The sequence below is a fragment of the Echinops telfairi genome, unplaced genomic scaffold (assembly GCF_000313985.2).
Source record: "Echinops telfairi isolate 266 unplaced genomic scaffold, ASM31398v2 ScPeMD7_7468;HRSCAF=8506_0, whole genome shotgun sequence".
NCBI classification, from domain to species: domain Eukaryota; kingdom Metazoa; phylum Chordata; class Mammalia; order Afrosoricida; family Tenrecidae; genus Echinops; species Echinops telfairi.
The window spans coordinates 15,919,337-15,940,830 of NW_022111369.1; the positions used below are offsets into that span (position 1 = coordinate 15,919,337).

Here is a 21,494-nt window from a genome sequence, read left to right on the forward strand (position 1 = left end):
TGACTTCATATTTAGAATGAAAAGGGCACTCTTGATGTTACTTGACCATGTACTTTTGTTGTGGGAATTTTAAAAATACTTCCTTTTGTGGTGAGTGATAAAACAAGATACCAGTTGCCCTCAAACGGACTCCGACTCAGTGTCACTGTACGTGTGTCAGAGTTCAACTGTGTTCTCATTGGTCTTTTGATGGCCAATTTGTGTGTGTGTGGGGGGGGCGGGGCAAGCCTTTCTTTAGAGGCATGTCTGGATTGATTTGAACTACCAAGCTTTCAGCCAACAGCCAAACACTTAGCAGTTTTAAGCACCTGCGGATCCTTTTGTTAATGATTAGGATGGATGGACATTTTGGTCCGCTAGAATCTTTTCTTGTTGAGCTCTGGCCAATCTAATAATGCGATCTTTGTCACTTTTCAGCTGTCCCATTTCCTCCAAGTCACCGGCTAACGGCGAAGGAAGTGTTTGATAATGATGGGAAACCTCGTGTGGATATCTTAAAAGCACATCTCATGAAGGAGGGCAGACTGGAAGAGAGTGTTGCATTGAGAATAATAACAGAAGGGGCATCAATTCTTCGACAGGAGAAGAACTTGCTGGATATAGATGCTCCAGTCACAGGTAAGCACCGTACACACAGACCCACTCCTAGTTTGTACCCCTGTTTCAGTCTTTCTAAAAGACAGGCAATTCTCCTGTGTCCTACAGGTGTGCTGTATGTCAGAATCATCTTGATGACAGTGAGTTTTGGATTTAACAGCAAATCAGAACTTGTAATGAGCCAGAAGTCTTCAGTTTCCTTATTCATCTTACCGTTTTACTGTTGAATCTGTACATTAAGTAATAAGGTTACATGTATATGAAAATATTTTTATTTTTTAAATTGTGATTTTTAAAACAAAATTGTGATATCTTAAAAAGAGATGTACAACTTGGAGGTGATAAAGTTATTTTGAAGTAATACTGTAAATAAGAGCATTGATAAGGTTAAGAGGGTTTTTTTTTGTTTTCATTTTTAAAGGTCAGTAGAAATACTAACTGATCCAATGAGCACAGAGTAGTCATTGGAAAATGTGTTAGTCTGGGTAGACTAGGGAAACACATTCATAGACACTCCTATGTGTATAAGAAAGAGCTTTATATACGAGAGCATTTGAATATTGAGAAAACGTTCCAGCCCAGTCCAGATCAAGTCCATCAGTCTGATATTAGCCCACATGTCTGATACCACTCTATAAACTCCTCTTCAGACTCACAAAACACATGAAATGACGCTGAATGCAGGACGATCACTGGCCAGTAGGTGGTAATCTTGTGGATTCAGTGGTGTTGTGAGCATCACAGTGTTGGCAGGGGTCTCTATGTGGCTCCTCTGACTCAGGGCATAGTGTAGTACCATGTGTCTTCTTGACAGGGACGTCACATAGGGAGTGAACTGAGAGAAAGAGAGAGAGAGTGTCTCCCGCCTCCAAGGAAGAATACAGGAGTTCCCAGACTCCTCAGGAGAAGGCCATGCCTACATAGAGGCCTCATTGGCTATGACCTGATTGATAGGCTACACTCTACCTCTTCACTCTTAATCCTCTCAAATTAACAAACGATTCCATAACTACCACAGGAAATATTAAGCAAAGTATCCTAAAACTTCCACAGTGACTGAAGAAAGCAACAATTTTCAGAGTGAGATTTCCAGACGAGCACAACCCTTCTTCCCATCATCATCATCATCATCATCATCATCACCAGCATAACCTGGGAACTCGTTAAAATGCGTTTGAGAATGATGAGGGCAACAAACATTCAAATGTGCTTGACACAATGGATGGATGGATGAATTGTGATAAGAGTTGTCTGAGCCCCCAGTAAAGTGAATTTTTTTTTAAAGCACATTCTCAGTCCTCTGCCCTGAGCAGTTGAGACCAATTCTCCAGAGAGAGGCCCACCATTCGAAAGTTTATGACATTGTTCAGGTGTGTCTGATTTGCGTTGAAGTCCGAGCACCACTGAAAGGAAGGATTCTAAATCCGTCTCGTCTTCTTTAGGTGCTCGATGGCTTTGCTCTGCTGCTCATTGCCGGGCAGAGCCTGGGTTGCATCACTGCAGAGCTTCTCTAAGTGGAAAACCGCTTGCTGTCGAGTTGATTCTGAATTAGAGTATTCTCTGTGATAAAAATGAAATCTTGTCAGAAAAAAATTATTTTGTATATAGGCAAGTACTAGACATTTTTTTATTTTGTGTGTGTGTGTGTAATTTGGTAAAATTGCTGGTTTTTAGAGATGATGAAAACATGTATTTTCTTCTTAAATGTTATCATCTTGATAAAGGGGAAAAACTTAAATTACTGTTTGGAATAAAGGAGAATGTTTAGATTATTTTTATAAGTGATTGTGTTTTTCTTCTAAATTGTCATGCATGCATAATAGTATTGTTTTTCACCTGCATGAGGGGACTTCACAAATTCATTGAAAATCATAGTATCTTTCAACTCCATTTTCCCACAAACTTTTAAAATCCCCCTTATATATTTTAATATAACTATTAGGAGTATAAGATAGGCTCTGTAGTATATTGGACTAGGCTTTCTTGGTCAAAATGCCTCTACTGCCTATTCCAAGAAGTTGAAATTGCTTACATTTTATTATTGGTTGTCAATAATGATTTTTGTATTTATAAATAATTTTTGGAAAATGACTTTGAATGGGTCAGGTGCCAGGATACATATTAGCTTCAATCATATAAGCAATGTGGAGTCATTATTGAGTAAATCAACTTAAAATATTTACCCTGTGCACAGCACGGTGTGTTCCATTTTCCTTGTTGAAATTGAATCATGCATTTTCTTCAATTTTTAGAGCTTGTGCAAAGGAACATGCACATCTTATTTTTTATATACTAAAACACTAAAAGTTACAAATATATAAGTACTAGTATACCATCTACTTAAAAAGAAACCCAAAACGAAAGTGTCCGTCGATATGTGTATTAGTGATAAAGGGAGAGAGATGAGGCTTTCTACTCCCATAAAGCCGTCACAATCTTGGAAACACACGGGCAGTTCTACCCTGCCCTACAGGGTCATTATGAGTTGGAATTGCTCTCCAGGATGTCCTAGGCAGCTCCTCCGTTTGACTCAGTTCTGTCCTGAAAGAAAGGACCTCAGAAATCCGAGCTTATGATTTTTATTCTCTGAACCCTGGCATCTTTTTAGAGTTGAAACCATCCTGGTGCTCCATAGAGCCTGGTTATATCTACTGATATACCACAACTCAGTAGACAATCTGACACACTTCAGGATACAGATCTGAAGAGAAGTAACCCTTTAAGTTTGGAAGTCAAGACTAAATGATGTATACTTTTTCGCTGTAAAGGAGTGAGCAACCCAAATTAAGCCTTTTAGTTAGGAACTAGAAATAGCTGTAGCAGTATCACTGAATATGTAGTAATTGTAATCCAGAAAGGGGAAAATATCTTTTTAAAATATTTGTATTTGATAATGACCTTTTAAAGGAAAAGATTTGTACTTGATAATGATAGCAAGGCGCTAAGAATCCTCAAAGAGATTCATTATATTTTCAGGATTATGGAATAATTGTGACAGAGTGGGTGGGTAAATTAATTTTACCATTTATCAAAGGGAGATACATTTTTGCATATAATTTATCAGAATGCTAAGCTAAGTAATAATTTTCAACCTATTAGTTTATTAGTTCATAGCTGAAACATTGAGCAGCACAAAAGAAAAGTGGATATTGATCAGAGAAAATCATAATCTCATTGGATTTCAAAACTTTTCTAACTTCTTAATATATAGCTATGTACTTTTTGATATATGATTTTGTTCTGATATTTACTTTTACAAGGGCAGCTGAACCAACTGTGTTAACATTTATTTTCATGTTTTCAATATTTGCCATTTGGGAATTATACCTCTATAGGTATACTTTATACTATTATCAAGCATGACATTAGACTGTGCAATAAAGCTGAAGTTTATTCTTAAGAATCTTCAGGGGAGAAGGCTCTTTGCTCAGTTCAGAATCTCATTCTTCAGAAAGATGGTGACCCTAAGACACAATTTCAGGAGAAGGAAGAAAAGAGAGAAGAAGTAGTAGGAAGACAAAGAACAAGGGGAGGGGAACGAAAATCAGACGGGTACAAATCATAACCCGTGAAGAAAGTGTCGGGGGAAAGAATACCTTTTTAAATTGGGGGTAGGCGAGCCTAATCTGCAGCCTGACCTTAGGGTGGTTTTCGAGTGGTATTAGAAATGGTCTTTACCTGCACAAAGTCGATCCCTGAGCATGCTAAGGAGATGAGTAGGAAAAAAAAAAAAGAAGATGAGTAGGTCTGGCAAATCTTGGTGGTGTAGAATCCAACATTAAATGTAGGCAATAAGGAAACCGGGCAGATCGTCCACAGTGACTGAAAACAGGCACTCCTCAGCCTGCCCTCCTCTCCTCCCCCCTTCTTCTATCAGTGATGTCAGTCCAAAATCTTTAGAAAGAAGTGTGCTAACAGTGGTGCCCCCATATGTCCTCATTTAAGAATAACTTGGGAATAAGTGCTGTAGCTATCTGAAATCTGGACGTTCCCTTAAGCACTTTTTTAATGGCCTGTCTGTATAAACATGGAAACGTCAGTGTTCATGTGGGATCTTTCTCCCTGCACATGCAGTGCGCTTTCTGTCAGAGAACACGGAAGAACACGGGAGCTGCGGAACCCACCAGCTCCCTGCCTCCTTCTCTGTGGAGGGGAGATTGTGCAATGTGCACCTTACACTTAAAGAATGTAGTCCAGACCCCAGATGGGCAGTATCTGTGGGCATACAGACACATACTGTCTTGTTTACTATGTGAAAATGAGGGAGACTTGCATTATGTTCTGTGCACTTTCCCAAGCCACCTTACCTGATGTCAAGAATGTGTATGTGTGTTGGAGGCATGTTGCAAAGAAACATGGTTTCCTTCTATGACATTTCTCTGAATCCTGAATTGAGTTTGTCTTTGTTTCTTTGCAAGCATACAAATGTAAACATACATTTAAAAAGGTAGCCAGATATCAGTGTGGCAACTCACTTAGGTAGTTCAATGTAGAAAACATGTATTTGAAACCTGGAGGTGTTGCAGGTGGTGTGGGTTGTACATATGTGAATAACACAGGTTGCTGCTCTTCACAGGCTCATCAAAACCAGGGAGAATGGAAACATATTTTCTAATGATAATGTGCTTCAAGCTATTAATTATTAAAGTATATGATCTAGATGTATTCAAGCAAATTTAGAAGCATCCAACTGGATAAGCTAAAGCTAAAAGGTTTTCTTATTTTATAGATGGCTAAGATTTCCCTGACAGTTCCCATTGATAATGTTGTATTTCATCTTAGAGTTAAAGAAATTCTTAAATGGCTGGGATCTCATCTGTTATGTGTTTGGAAGGAGAACTCTCTTGAAAGGTTTAGAAACTGTGGTTAATAAAACAAATGAATCATAGTCCTAGACTAGAATACTCAAGGTCTACTGGGTAGTCAGACATATAAACAGACAATTATTATATACTGTGTTAAGAGCTCTCTTGGAAGACCTTATAGGCAGGTGTAGGAACTCAAATCTGGGTAGATTTCATGAAGGTTGAATTGGATTAAATATGTTTCTGGGTGAAAAAGATTGAAGGAGTATTCTGGTCAGAGACAATGTCGTTTTCAGGACCGTGTTATTCAGTAAAGGGCCTTGGTGGCTTACTAGTGGGTTGATTGTTGGACTGAGCAGCAGTTTGAAACCACCTTTCTCTTTGGGAGAAAGGTGAAACTTTCTACTCCCATAAAGAGTTGCAGTCTCAGAAATCTAAAGGGGACAGTTCTACCCTCTCCCTTAGGGTTGCTATGAGCTGGAATGGACTCACTGATGAATCGATGGCAGTGTGTTTTTGGTTATTAAATAAGAACCCCTGGATGACCCAAATGACTAAACCAGTGGTTCTCAACCTTCCTAATGCCACGACCCTTCCTCCTGTTGTGGTGACCCTAACCATAAAATTATTTATGTTGCTACTTCATAACAGTAATTTTGCTACTGTTATGAATCGGGTGACCCCTGTGAAAGGGTTGTTCAACCCCCAAAGGGGTCATGACCCACAGGTTGAGAATCAATGGGCTAAACAATAGACAAAAACTAGCCAGTGCTTGTTGCTTGAACCCATTCAGAGTGGCCCAGAAGAAAGGCCTGGCCTTGTGATCTGCTTCCTTGAGAAGCCTTTGGAGCACAATCTTACTCTGACACAAACGAAGCTGCCATGATGCAGAATTGACTCCAGAGCAATGCGTGTGGGTTGAACTTGGCTATTAAATAGCAAGGTGTGTTCGTGGAGGTATGCTGTGTGAAGACCAAGTTTCTGAAGGGTGTGAGGGGTGGGACTGTGTATGTGCCACATTAACATCGGATACTGTTCTATAAGGCATTAGGGGTTGGAGGGGGTTTGTGGTGCCCTGGTGGTGTAGTGGTTACTTCTTGGACTGTGATCCACATAGTCCGCAGTTCAAAACCATCAGGGGAAAAATGGGGCTTTCGATTCTGGTAAACAGTTACCGTCCCTGACACCCACTGGGGGCTGCAATGAGTCAGTATTGACTTGATTGCAGTGTGAGAGAGAGTTGAGCAGAGAAGGTGCAGACTTGAGTGTGTGACTAGAATAATGACTCTGAAAACTTTCTGGTGAGATTAAAATGGAGTGGGGACGGGGGATTTGACTAGAAGAGTGGCTGATTAGGAACATTTCATACTAGTCCAAGGGTTTGAGTACGGCAAGGTACGGCGACTGCATTGACTAGAGCACCTTCTATCAATATTTTTTTATTGATTTATAAAACATCAGATAAGTTCCTATTTAAAAAGAAATCATTTGTCTACTAGAGATTTCTTGAATATGGTAAGATAGCTTATGCAGAGATCCAATTTACTACATTTCACCTTGAAGTTCCCCTATTTTCCTGTTTTTCTTTTGATATACCAAAGAGCATTGCTCTCATTTGTAAGGCAAAATGAGACCCATAATTTAGGTTTTTAAATGGAGTTTATTTAGAACCCCTTGTCCACTCTGGCCAGAGAGGTTTGGCTAGCCTCAGCTGGGCGAACTGCTAATCTCTCCAGTTTGTCTGTTTCCTGCAGTGGGGGATTTGTCCCTGGGGCAGCAAAGGATTCCCTCAGTGGCTGGGCCTGCCATTTAGCATGTCAGGCTGTTGCCAGGAGAACCCTCTGGCTTTGTTCCTGGATGTGAGAGTGGACCGGTGGCCAAGTTTAAGGCCATGGCAGGCCTTCCCTTCCAGCAGCTGATGTCAGTTAGGAGACTTCCCCAGGCCTGTACCCTGGGGAGAGTTAAGTGGGGATAAAGAATCTAGTGTCTTTGGGGACCAAAAAGATCAGTGTTTATTCTCCTCATGCGACCGTTTGTCACTTTCAAAGAAGTGTGGTCTTAGTTAATATGGAGTTAAAACGTTACTTCTGGGGCATTCCGCCCAGTCGTGATGTCTGTGGCCAGATCTTCAGGGCCTGCCCTGCCGACGGAGGCCTCTTTTGGTTTTCAACCTGCTGCTGGTCGGTCAGTACATTTCAGCCGAGCCCCTGGCAGCACCACATCGTATTGATGTCCTCATTCCCCGGAAATCGGGCCCTTGGCTTAAACATAAACCAACAAGCAAAAAGATAGGATGAGAAAAGGTCACCACAGGAGGGCCAAAGTCCTTTTCTCTGATCTGTTCACAAAGAGGCATAGGCATCTAGGTTCCTTTTAAATTGCCCAAGGACCTCTCACAGCTGGCGATAGAAACTGCCATGGGGGAGAGACCCTGCTCCTTGCCTCTGCCCCTCACTGTCACCCCCTAACGTGCCTCTTTCTGTTCACCTATTGGGTTTGCACGCTCTGTCTTAGGAAACCCAGTTAACTAATAAGGAAAGGGAGACCTAGGGAGTTTCATTCCGTGTTTTCCCACCGGAGCGTGCATCAGCCACCTAGAAGGTTTGGTCAACCAGATGGCTAAGCTATACCCCCACCCCCACCCCCAGTTTCTTGTTCTGTACGTTTGGAACACCAAGCCCCTGGCGGCGAGCTGACTCAGACTCATAGTGACCTGTGGGGCGGCGTGGGAGTGGCTCCATATTTCTAGGATGATAAAACTTTCAGGAAACAGACAGCCTCATCTTTCTCCCATGAAGTCTTGGATAGGGACCGAGAATGTGAATATCCAGCAAGTTCTCTGGTAACGATGATACTCTGAATCACATGGCAACATTGTGGAATTAGCTGGTTTAAATAATTATCCTGAAGATCTTGCTTGGAACAGTCATTGATTTGCATAATCTACATTTAGCTCTTTTACTCTATGTACTATTCTAGCTCTGTTGATAATATTAAAATCATGTACTTTCAGTTCATTTCACTAGAATTTGTATTTACTTATCCCTGAAAAAATAGGAAGAATGCTGACATTAAACAAGGTTCTCAAAAATAAGAGGAATACATTATTGTGACAGTTCATTCTAAGTTACTACGTTTAAAGAACATTGTGCTGGAGCATAAAGAAGAGGCAAGACAAACAATAGTGGTTAGATTTTGAGGACATAGGATTTTTTTCTCAGTGGTATACTACTTCTGAAAAATCATATCTAGAGCTTTTCTTTATAAGTTGAGTATTTAAAATTTCTAATTGTAACTTGTTATGTCAGATAATTAAACCCCTTTCCTATTGTTACAGGACAGTTTAGGAAAGAAAGAAGAATGTGGGTCGAGAGTATTTTAAAGTGAAGTTGTTGGTAATCAATGCCGTGTTATGTTAAGAATATGTCGGACACAGTGATTTAGTTCCTTCTGGGTAGTGCTGGTGCAAGTTGACAATAATCTAGAAACATTAATCAATATGGAAGACCATCAAGAAGAGGCATTTGGCAAGCATTACAATCACCTCATAATTACATACACATATTCCACTCTCAGCAGTACTATATTTCTCTGTTTAAATGTCCTGCAAGTTAGACCTTTTTTCAAACAGTGAGAGGTTTGGCCTCATTGGTAACTCAAAAACTATCAGTTTTTATAGGAAGATAAAAATTTTTATTCTGAAAGTAATCACTTTCAGTCGTATCACTTGGACAAGTGTTAAATATATTAAGACCAGCCTGCATGATGACGTTAAGGAGTGTTGTTCCAGGACACTGAAATACCTGCAAGTAATGAAATCGCGGTCTTCTTCGTTCCTGGAAAGAACAGAGACGATTCACTCCACTAAATTGATGTGGCCACGATCCGACTCTTTTCTCTTGTCCCACTTCATTACCAAAGTGTCCTTAATGATTACAGACTTGCTGGATTTTTACCCTGTTATGAGCTCCAGAAACACTTAGTAGCTTTAATGGGCATTCTCAAACAAGGTCACAGACTGGTATTGGTCCTGGAAATTATCATTGGTTCAGAGCACAATTTATTATTTTTTTTCAGTTTAGTAATACTATTTTCTATATATAAAATTGTTGGCAGTAGATGTTAATGGATTTTTATAGCATTTGAGGGAAGGCCAACTTTGTGACTTCTTTTTACTGTAAGGCTTTATTTAATAAGTTCAGTAAGTGTTAAGTTATTAATAAATGTTTATAAATACATAACATTTTATAAATATAAAGGTTAGTAAGCAAATTTTTAAAAGTTAACATTTATTAAGTTCATATTTTTGTTAATCTCAGTTTTGAGCACTGTGTATGTTTAATACTTAATTTTTATATAACACGATGAAGGGGATATTGATTACAGTTTATTTTACAAATTAGGAACCTGAAGCTCAATGAGATTTGGTAGGCTACTATACATTACGCCCCCAACCCCCACCTGCTGCCACTGAGATCACTCCAGCTCATTGAGACCCTATAGGACAGAGTGGAACTGCTTCGTAATGTTTCAAAGGCTCTCTGTCTCCTACAGAGTGGCTGCTAGGTGGGAGGTACCAATCTTTACTTAGTGGCTCATCACGTTACCACTGTGCCACCAGGGCTTCTTTACTTGCCATTAATCAGTTAAAGGGACCAGAGCTCGTCTTAAACATCAGGCATGTTTACAATGTCTATTCCTATTTATTTGAGAATGGAAGTTGTCTTCATAGGTGGATGAAATTCCCAAATCTGGGCGTGTGTTAGTCAGGGTAAATTAGAGAAACAAGAGTCATAGACACTCATGTGTATAGGAAAGAACTTTATATACAAGAGCAGTTGAATATTGAAAAAACATCCCAGCCCAGTCCAGATCAAGTTCATCAGTCTGATATTAGCCAATATGTCCGATACCAGTCTACAAAGTGCTTTTCAGATTCATGAAACACATGCAATGACGCCAAATGCAGGAGGATCGCAGGCTAGTGGGTGGATAATCTTGTGGATCCAGTGGTGGTGTAAGCATCTCCGTGCTGGCAGGGGTCTCCGCATGGCTGCTTCAGCTCCGAGGCTCTGGCTGCCATCAACCTGTCTCCATGTGTCTTGTCAGCCGCAATGTCTCCCAAGGAGTGAGCATGTGTCCCGCCTTCAGTGAGCTATTTATCTTCTTAATGTCTACAAATGAGGTCATCAAGTTGTGACCTGATTGACAGGCTAAACTCCACTCCTTCACTCTTAATCCTCACAAATTGATACCAGGTTATGTAACTACCATGGGGAGTAAGTTACATATCTTGGTTTTTAACTATGCTGAGCTGATTTTATTATTACTCTTGTTCTTATGTTCCATATTACAATACTAAATGCTAAGTACCTTAGGATATTGACTAAATGTCCCAATATTTGTCCTCCTCTGGCTACACATGGAAGAAAGAAGTCATGTCCTTACCAGTCAAAGCCTGTTGCCAGGAGGTAGAGGTGAGACTGCCTCCACCCTTCATCCTACTTCACCCTTCATCCCATTCTGACACCAACCACTTCTCCCATGACACCCTACTTGTCTCTAGCGTTCAATAATATTGTTGTATGGCCACATGAAACTCACAGACACTGCTCATGATTGAGGGAGTTTATTAGAGATGTTAATCAGTTACCACTAGCCACATCACAAACCATTAAGGACAGTCGTTGGTCCATAGTAACACCTCCCCTCAGCCAGCAGCCAAGTCCTTCCTCAGTCCTCAACCTCTCAACACATGGTTTCTTGGCTTCTGCCTCCATAGGTCAGGAAGCCGGACCACTGCTCTGTCACAGTCTCAAGTTTGGACGTGTCCCTCTGTTCTGCTCAGGTTCTCTGATTGCTTTGACATCTGGTCTTGGCATGGCTCCTTCTCTTTGTCCTATGGTCCTTGTGCCATAGTGTCTAGTATCTCTCTCTAGTCTTGACCTCCATCACTTCAGACAGAACACAGCTCTACTGGTGACTCTTCTTCCTTGATGGTCCTGGGATTTCCTCTCTACTTGCTTCTGAGGTAGGTCTTTTATATAAAGGTGTGGTCTTCATCTTTTTATTTCCTCAAGGAAACAAAGGGTTGTGAAGGCTCATTTCCCCTAGTAAGGTGGGGACTCAGAGTACATCCCACTTTAATTCCATCCATTAACATAACAGAGAACTCCATCCAAAGTGGGATTATAACCAGACATTGAGGCTAGAATTTATAATGCATCACAAATGGGCATATGGCTAGAAGGGCCACAGTAATTGACTATATTTCATTTTGTATTCTAGTCCTGTGACTGTTTCAAAATAATTTTAATATAAATCTGTTTATTTCAATATAGTAATTTAACGATGATGAAATAATGGAAATCTATGAGAACCGCTGGACAGAGTAGTTAACATTTTACAGTATTTATTTATTTTGACCCCTTCTACCTTAAAAAAAAAAAAGCTATTTGTTAAAATCTCTTCTTGGTAAAGGGCATTGGACATGTGATACTGGATAAATAAAGTATATTGACCTGCCAGATGTTATCTTATAGAAGTCTCTTTGGTTTAATTAGTTGCTTAGAAAGGAGAAAATAATAGTACATTTTGAGGCAGCAGCTTTATCACTATTTGAAATCCTTTAATAGTATATGAAGATTTGTTCTTCAATATAATTGATAATAAATAATACTATGAACCCCAACCCAGTTGCTCAACACAAGCTTGGCAAGCTACTTGGCAAGGTACTTCGTCAAAGATAGTAGCCCAAACCCAACCAAAACAAAACAAAAACCATGGCAGCCATTTCTACTCTGTAATATATGCGATCACTTTGAGTCAGAATCAACTTGCTAGCAATATGTTTGATTTAAAAATTTTTTTGGTATAGACAATGTTATTTAAAGATTTTAATTAAATGCTGTTATGTTTGTAACTTGCTACTAATATCTAAGTATTGTACTTGAGAGAGGGATTTCCGTCTGGCTTTGTTTGAATGTCCAAATACCTTAACTTTCTAATTTGATCAGCTGTCTGCTGTCTGATGAATGGGCATTGCCTTGTGAAGTAAGATGAAAGTCCATGGAATAATTTGAGACCTAAGTCAGTTCGTTGGGAGTAGGATGGACGATACCATCTAAAAGCCTAAATAAATTTTTCTAATCTTTTTTGTCATATTGAATCCTAAAATTACACATAGTGAACTGTACACATAGGAAGTCCATATATAAAAATAAATAAATTAGCAACAAATCCCTTTTCTTTGACTGAAATAACAAACGGCAAACAACATTGAATTGTCCATCTTTGGAACCAGGTTTCGATTCCTACAATAGTAAGTTTTCCTGACTCCAATTTGGTGTGTACTGTACTTCTCTGTAATTCGGGTTTGCTCCACATTGTGTTCCACATGTCAGCCTGTTTAAGACCTAGCAACATTGTTTCATTTTGTTCTTTAGGATATTTAAAGTTTGAACACCAAGGCTTTGTACTTTAAATTAATGAGAACAAAATATTTGGGTGTCAGGAAACCTGACCTCTTTTTATTCTTTTGATAAGTATTTCTTCTTATTAGTTTATTATTATTTTTTAATGTTCAGTTGCTGAGTTGCTGTTTCCTTATTTACAGCGAGCACAGCTCCACAAAATAAAACAAGCACGAACAGGAAGGAAAGTTAGTGTAGAAATGCGAGGAACATAATACTAACCAAGCTTTCTTTTTTTCTTTTGGCGCCATTTACAGTGAGCCATTATTTTTGATAAAAACTGGTACCAAGATCACTTCTTTACACTTTCTTTCACAGTCACGCATTTTTGATAGATTTCCGACACTATCATTGCTGTGCTTGGGAGTTTACAATTAGTGTCAGACATTTTATTACTCAAAAATATATTTGGAATTCATGAAGTTGATTCCATTTCACAAATGTAGTTATTAACCCTCTTAGGATCTCTGAAAGTGTTACATGATTTAAGATGCCATCTGGTGGCTCGCATTTTCTAAATACAATTGCTATTCAGTTGCCAGCAGGCAATGTGTCTTTATTGCTTATGGAGAAGAATGTTATTGGAAGGGACATACAAAGACACTTAGGACAAAGCCTATTACAGGGTCCTCTTTTGCTTTTCTGTGTGTTTCTAAAGTAATGTACAGTTTTGCTTTGTTATTAGAACAATTTGCTCTTTTCTTAAAAACACTCAGCAAAACCCAAGACCAAACTGCCATCCAGTTGATTGCTACTCGTTGTCACGTTATGTCGAGTTTCTGACACTGTATATATTTATAGGAGCCAGTGGTCTCCTCTGCTGTGAAGAGGCTGGTAGGTGTCAGTTGCCAACCTTGCACCTAGGCTTGCCACAGGGACTTTAAAATTGGACTCGTCCATTTTTAACAATTGAGTTTAGCTCACAAGAATATTTAGATATTCAACACCCCTTAAAGGTTGGAATTAAGGAGCCCTAGGGTTACAGGGCTTAAAGTGCTTTGCTGCAAGATAAATGGTCAGCATCTTGAATCTCTTCAAGTACTTTGAGGCAGTCAACTTTCAGAAAGATAACCAGCTGTGAGCTCTTGTGGGGCGGTTCTACTCTGCTGTATAGGGCTGCTGTGAGTTGCCATTGACCATGGACAATGGCTTTGACCTCTTTTTTTTTCTTCTTAAACATCCAAGTTTCTATTTATTTTTTTTAATGTGTATCGAGTAAAGGTTTTGCAGAGCAGATCAATTTCCATCCTACAGTTCATACACTTGTTGTTTCATGCCATTGATGGCAATACCCATCATTTAGTTCTTAAAAGGGAAAGAGTAATCGGCTGCTTGCAGCTCCTACAGTGAATAGGATATTATAAGATAATCCTAAATAAGAAACAAAAAATATTCATTTGGAATTCTCTTCCTCATGTTATAAGCATTAAAGTCAACTTAAAATTTTGAATTTATCTTACTCTTAAAAGTGCTTTCTCTCTGTCCTTCAGATGATAAATTAGCAATATTAAATATATATCAAAGCTGGGTGAAAATTATAAAATAAAATGTTTGTATTTATTGATATGAAATTTATTGAGTATCTGGATTTATGATTCAGAAAATGCATGAGATTTCTGTACCCTTTAAATAATAATCTCGAGCTGGAGATAATGTGGCTTAGTTTATTAAGGGTTTTACTGTAGTAAGGCACATTCGAGATTCTCTTCTCATTGTGATCTGCTTAGCATTCTCAGATACCCAAACTTCTGTTCCAGACAGTTTACTGGGGAGGAGACTAATAGACCACACACACACACACACACACACACATTTTTGTTGATGCGATTGACTCAGATCCGACCCATAGTGAACCTATCCATGTACAGTGGAATGAAACAATGCTTGTGTTTGCATTGTCCTCACATTGTCTTTCTTATAATCCAGTTTCTCAAATTATTTGAGCCCTTGTTCGTGGAGGCTTCCTTTCTTTACCACTGATCCTCTTTTACAAAGCACGACATCCTTCTCTAGGACTGGCTCCTCCTGAATACATGTTGAAACTACACACAAAGCCTTCGCATCCTCACTTTATTATTTACTTATTTATTTTTAAAATTCTTAGAGATGTTATAATTTTGAGAAATAATTTCAGATGTCAGTGATTCCAGTGCCATGTATCTGCCACCAACTGTCTCAAAGGGTGTCCTTCTCCATTGCTGCTGCTGCTTCTTCTTTGTCTTCTTCTTCTTCTACTCGTTTTATTGGGGGCTTGTACAGCTCTTATCACAATCCATATAGCCATCCATGTGTCAAGCACATTTGTACATTTGTTGCCATCATCATTCTCAAAACATTTGCTTTCTACTTGAGCCCTTGGCATCAGCTCATTTTTTTCCATTTCCTCTTCCACCCTCTCTCCCTCATGAACCCGTTATAATATATAAATTACCATATTTTCATGCCCATCCTTACTTTAAAGGGCATTCTTTCAAAATATTGTATATATTTGTGTATAAGCTGAATTTTTAAGCACATTTTTATGCAGTTTTTGTGGTAACATTAGGTACCTGAGCTGATATCCAGGCCGACTTATACTCAAGTATATACGGTATATTTGTTCACCCTTCTGGTAGTCTGTGATATATTCGGTGTTTTCTGCCAACACCGTGATTCAAAAGCATCCGTTCCTCTGTGGTTTTCCACTTTCATTGTGTCACTTTTCCATATCACAGGCATACCTCAGTCCTCAAAGTGACGTCCTTGTTCTGGAACACACTATAGAAGTCTTTCAGCAGATCTCCCAGTGCAGTGTGCCCCTTGATTCCTTGAGTGCTGCTTCCACGGGTTTGTTTGTGGATCCATGTAAAATGAAATTCATGATCTTCAGTTTTTCTTCATTTATTGTGATGTTGCTTATTGGTCCAGTTGTGAATAGTTTTTTGTTTTGTTTTAATGTTGAGGTCTAATTGATACTGAAGCCTAAAATCTTTGATCTTTATCAGTTATGCATCAAATACTCTCCATTTTGGGGAGCAATGTTGTTTTATTTACATGTTGCAGGTTGCTAATGAGTCTTCCTCCAAACCGATGCCATGTTCTTACAATCTAGCTTCTCAAATTATTTGATCAGTCTAAATACTGAATAAGTTGTTGAAAGGATACAACCTTGACATTCAACTTTTCTAGTTTTAAACCATGGAGTATCTCCTTGTACTCTTCTCAGGACAGCTTCTTCGTCTATTTATAGATTCCAAATGTGCACACTTAATATTCTGGAATTTCCATTCTTTGCCATGTTAAACATAATTGTTGAGATCTATACATCTGATTACTTGTGAACAATAAATAAAATACAGGAAATCATCCGTTAGCCTCTTCTTTTAGCCATGATGTCACATGTTGGTTGTGACATCAGCAAAGATATCACTAGTTCCACATCCTCTTCTGAAGGAGTCGTGATTTCTGCTTCCAGCCCTGTTTATGTATGTGCAAAAACGTTTGAATTATTTTTAGCAAAATGTTACTTGCATGTGTTAGTCATGGTATTTTTCATTTTCTCATTCTGCTGCATACCTTTTCTTTAGGATGGTCACAAATATAGATCTGTTCCTCTCTGTTGCATCTGTTTGTGGAAATGTCTCAATTGGTACTCCATCAATTTTCAGTCTTGTTTTTTTGGTCAAAATGGACTTTATTCATATTTCAGTACCATTGATTCTTGATGATATGGGACCTCCTGAATGGTTGATTGTTAACCAAGACTTTTGGTACAGTGACTCTTATGTATTCCTCCTATGTTCTTTTTATGCATTCAGTGTCTTTAAGAACTTGTGAGATTGACCATGTGCATACTGTTCATATGTAGCCTTAATTTAGTGCCTGGAAAACGCCATAACCTTTTCAGTGATTAACAGCTGCACATACAGGAAGGAAGGTGATTATGGTGGATAAGTTGTTGCAAGAACCTATTACAGCATGATAAAAGGAGAAAATATCAAAAGGAGAAAACATCAAAAGGGTTATAAGGTTCATTGTACTTCAGTCCACTATCGATGTCCATGGAAGCAGCAGTTAAAAAAAGCAAATGACCCATTGCATGGGGAGACTCTCCAACAGACTCTGTAAAGTGTTCCAAGCGGAAGTGTCCCTCTGAAGCCTCAGCCACAAGTCATGCCATTTTTGTGTGCGTGTGACAGTGAATAAGGACGATCCGAGCAGAGGTGATGCCGCTGGATTGTAATGTTGGCAAAGCATATTGAATATGCTGTCGATTACTAGAAGAATGAGTAAATCTAACTTTATAGATTACAGTCCAAATGCTTTTTAAAAGTGAGAATAGTGAAACTTTTCTTTATAAACTTTGCACATATTATCCTGAATCAGGTCATCGTGTTAGGTAAATCAGAGGGACAATGAAAAAGAGGAAAGCCCACAACTAAAAGAATTTATATTATTTTCCCCATAGTGGAACTGGAAAAAAAGATGGGATGCGGTTTTAATCACCCCTTCTCCAAAAAATCCCATTGCTATGAAGTTGATCCCAACTCATAGTGGCAGAGCAGAACTCCCGGATGGGGTTTCCACGGTTGCAGAAAGACACCATGTAGCGCAGTGTGATATGTTGTGAGTGAATAGTCGCATGTTACATTTCTCAAGCTATATTCCACGTTCTTTTCTCATGAAATGCCATCAAACTTACTTTAACTGGCTTCTTAGATGATGAAGATGGTCATTTGTCACATCTCTTATTTTGTTGATTCTGTTTTAGCCTTATAATTACAAATCTTCTAAAAATGTCCTCTGTAATTTTTTGGTATGTTCTCATGGACATATTTATAAGTGCTAAGTTTTAATAGAATTATATGCAACTTTATATATTATCTGAGACAGTTTATTGTGCCAGCCTGGCTGATAAACGCAGGTGGGATTGACTGAGGGGCGGAGAGATGGATGGCTTGGTGAGCCTTGCCTTTCTTGTCTCTTGCTCTGTGATCATCGGACCAGTGTGCGGCTGCCTTGCTTGTTCTGTGCTTTAATTTAAAGGCTACAGAGCCTGTGGGACGCCTAGCCTGTGGACTGTGTTGCTGTAAGTTGAGGTCCCTTTAAGACTTCTCTGGAGCTGGGGACTGGCAATTGGTGACCTGCCTTGTGATTGGCTGCTGTGCTGACATAACCTAGCTCTCTCTACAAATACAGGAAGATCTGGCATCGGATAGAGACTGGAAGGACTGCTAGTCTCTCAACTTTCTCTCACGGACGTGAGTTGCACTAAGCCGTTCATAGTGCTTCTAATTTAACTGTTTATTTCTTGTGTATTTATCTGTATATGATTGTATATTTATGTGTATATGATTTAAGATTGTATATTTATCTGTATATGATTTAACATTTCATTTCTCGTTATATATCTAATTATCTTTATGATTTAACATTTCATTTTTTGTTATATATTAATTACCTTTATAAATAAATATATTATATTATCAAGAATTTGGTTTTATCTCTCTAGAGAACCCTGTCTAACACATTATCCTTCCATTATACTGTTCATGAATTTTTCGCTTTGTATGAAAATGTATTTTTGAGTTATCTGGTTGAAAAATATAATTGGAGTCTCTGTATATTTTTTATTAGACTCGATTAGATTTGAGATGATGCTTTTTTGAAGAAAATGAAAATTATTACCCCCTTGCCCCCCCCCCAAAAAAAACCCTATTGACATCACAAGAGAATTTTCACTTTTTCTTACCAAAGCAGTTGGAAACAATTTTCTTTGTCTTCTTTTTAGCGCCTAAGATCTGTTTCAACCATATAAGAATGTATTATTTTCTTAGAGTTATGCATATTACCTTTTCTTTTAAAAAAGCCCTAGGTTTTAAGCATATTTTAACTTCTTTTCTCTTGTTTAATTCTTTATTTCACAATCATCAAAATATTAATACATGTTTAAAAAAACCTAGATATATCTATACACATATAGAGGTGATCACCTCTTACTAACTTTTTTAACATGCTAACTGTATATTATGATAGTGTATCATTTTGGAAAGATTCTCACCAAATTGCTGGTGATTGGTAAGGACATAATTATTGAAGCAGTGTTTAGAAAGCCATCAAAGCAATAGTTGATTCTAACAAAATTAATCTGAACATGCAATTTTCACTTGGCTTCGGTGTGGCTGCTGCCAGTTGCCATCCAGGGGACTCTCATGGGGCACCACGAGTGCCCTGAAGAACGAACTGCCCCATTCATAATTGGATCATCGAGCTTGCCTTCCATGGTCCCCCTGGGGAGGTCTGAATCTCGACCTTTTCATTTAGAAATGGAATGTTTACCCTTTTACACTATTTAGGACTTGTGGAATTAGGTGGATGGTTCTGTAATTCCTAGTATGAGAGCAGTGTTATGGAGTTCATTATTTCCTAGATTATTATTGTGGTAAGACCCTGAAGCCCATACTCAATGCTATCGAATCAATTTGGACTCCTACTTACCCTAGAGGACAGGGTAGAACTGCTGCCCCTGTGAGGTTTTGAGACTCACTCTTTATGGGAGTCATTTTCCAGGGTCCGATCTCCTGCACAACAAACATGTTCAAAGTAAGTGAGACAAAGTCTCACCATCCGCATTTCTAGAGGCATTCTTGTATTTCTTCCAAGATATATTTGTTCACCCTTCTGGCCGCCCATGGTACTTGGTATATTTTCCCCAACACTGTAATTCAAATGTATCAATTACTCTAGGAGTTTCCTTCTTCATTATCCCGCTTTTGCATACATACGAGGTAATTTAAATTATCCTGGTTTGGGTCAGGCACACCTTAATCTTGACATCTCTGCATTTGAACATTTTAAAAGAGGCTTTTTGCAGCACAGAGAAACAAAATGACATGTATATGTGAAAGTACTTGATACGAAGACAGAAATGTATATCGAAGAAGCAGTCTAGCCTAGTTCAACTTCCTTCTATGGTTCAGATGCTAACTAGAGGCCCCCAGACTCAGCCAGCTGCCTGTTGATGAAACAAGGAGAAACTTGAAGCTGGGACATCACAGGTTGGTGAGTGCAATCGTATTGATTCAAGGCTGCAAACAAAAAAAGATAGGTTTCCTATAACTCCCTGGGTCAGTGAGTCACATGGACTACTGGCCCCAGATAAGAGACACAGGACTCTGTCAAGCAGGAAGGAGGAGGGCCAGAGCATTTCTTATCAAAAGGCCACACAACGAAAGATGCATCATTAGGCTGTGATATGATAGGATGGACCCCATCCCTGCCTTAAGAAAGGTGCAAGTTGACATAAAATCTAACCATCACAAAGTCAGCTTCGCACCTGTAGAGCCTGCAAAACAACACATGCGTAACCAAAAGCACACCAACTCCATTTACACCTTATGTTTGATAAGTGGACAAAACAAAAATAGTTGATATTTACTAATTGAAGTTCTATGAACAATCATTCACACTCAAATTTTATAATCCTATCAACTTCTTTCCTTACTCTCTTCCCTAGGCCTATTAGTAAAATAGAAAACTGTTCAGTGGGGAGCCTGCCTTGTTCCTCTTATTTGAGACTAAAGACACCCATGATAGTGTATAAGTCAGATACTTCATTCTTTTATCTCCCCCATTTTAGATATCCAATTTCTAAATTTCCCTTTGCTCTCAACCTTGTGTCTTGAAGAGATTCTTATTCTTTTATGTAAAGAATCTCATTTGAGTTGGAACTGCTGGTATCTGCATCCATAAAAAACAAAATTTGAATTCACTGCTATTCAGTCACTGGCTACTCATAGCCACCCTCTAAGACAGGGACAGGGTAGAACTGCCCCTATGAGTATCCTAGACTTTAACTTAGAGCCACTGGTGGTTTCAAACTACTGACCTTTCAGATTACAGCCCAGTGCATAACCCTACACCACTAGGGCTTGCCTGCATTCATAAGCAAAGTCAAATCTAGTACCAACCCTCCATCAAGACTATAGCCCTGTGTACTAGGTCACAGGGTTAAACATCTGTCTCTTCATTTGGTTGGGTTCCGGTCAACTCAATTCTAGCCAATCCAAGCTAGTTCAGTGGGTATCATAGCAAACTTGGACATTCACATAGGCTTCCATCCGCTTTGGACCATCTTTACCCTTCACATATTCTCAGCCACACTATCCCACGCATACTAGGTCATGCCAGAGGTTCAAGTTCTGCACAACACTTTAAACTTCAGACCAGTCCTCTCCTTTTTAGTCCTTTGTGGACCCAGGTCCAAGGGTATCAATTGTGATATACAACTTATCTCTCTATTTTTAAAGAATAAAATAATAATATAAAGGTAAAAATACAAATAATGAGTAAGAAATAAAAGACCACCATTAATATTTAAACTGCCAGGGAAGGCATTTTTGTCATAGAATAAGCAAGAAATACTTGCATCTAGAACAAATTCAGGTTGGGTCAAGAAGGAGGTCAACTGACCAAGTATCAAGTTCGATCCAGCATAATCAAGATTACAGTGATCTCTATCTGATAGTAAAGCTGTTCAGGACCCATGCGTGCAGCTAGCGTGGATTAGCCAGAAGTTTGGTCTGACTAGATACTCTGCAGATGGGTTGTGGGCCGCACTGTCATCCATAGCCTTCTACAA

General features: G+C 38.9%; 1 protein-coding gene across 1 annotated transcript in view; it reads left to right on the forward strand.

Annotated features, from left to right (window-relative positions):
• Positions 1-421: 421 nt before the first annotated feature.
• The window catches only part of PPP3CA (protein phosphatase 3 catalytic subunit alpha), a 192,331-nt gene continuing 171,258 nt past the window's right edge, over positions 422-21,494 (forward strand). Inside the window, exon 1 of the mRNA XM_004703285.4 lies at positions 422-618. Coding sequence (XP_004703342.1) covers positions 510-618 — 109 coding nt within the window. The 5' untranslated portion in view covers positions 422-509. The remainder of the gene's footprint in view (positions 619-21,494) is intronic.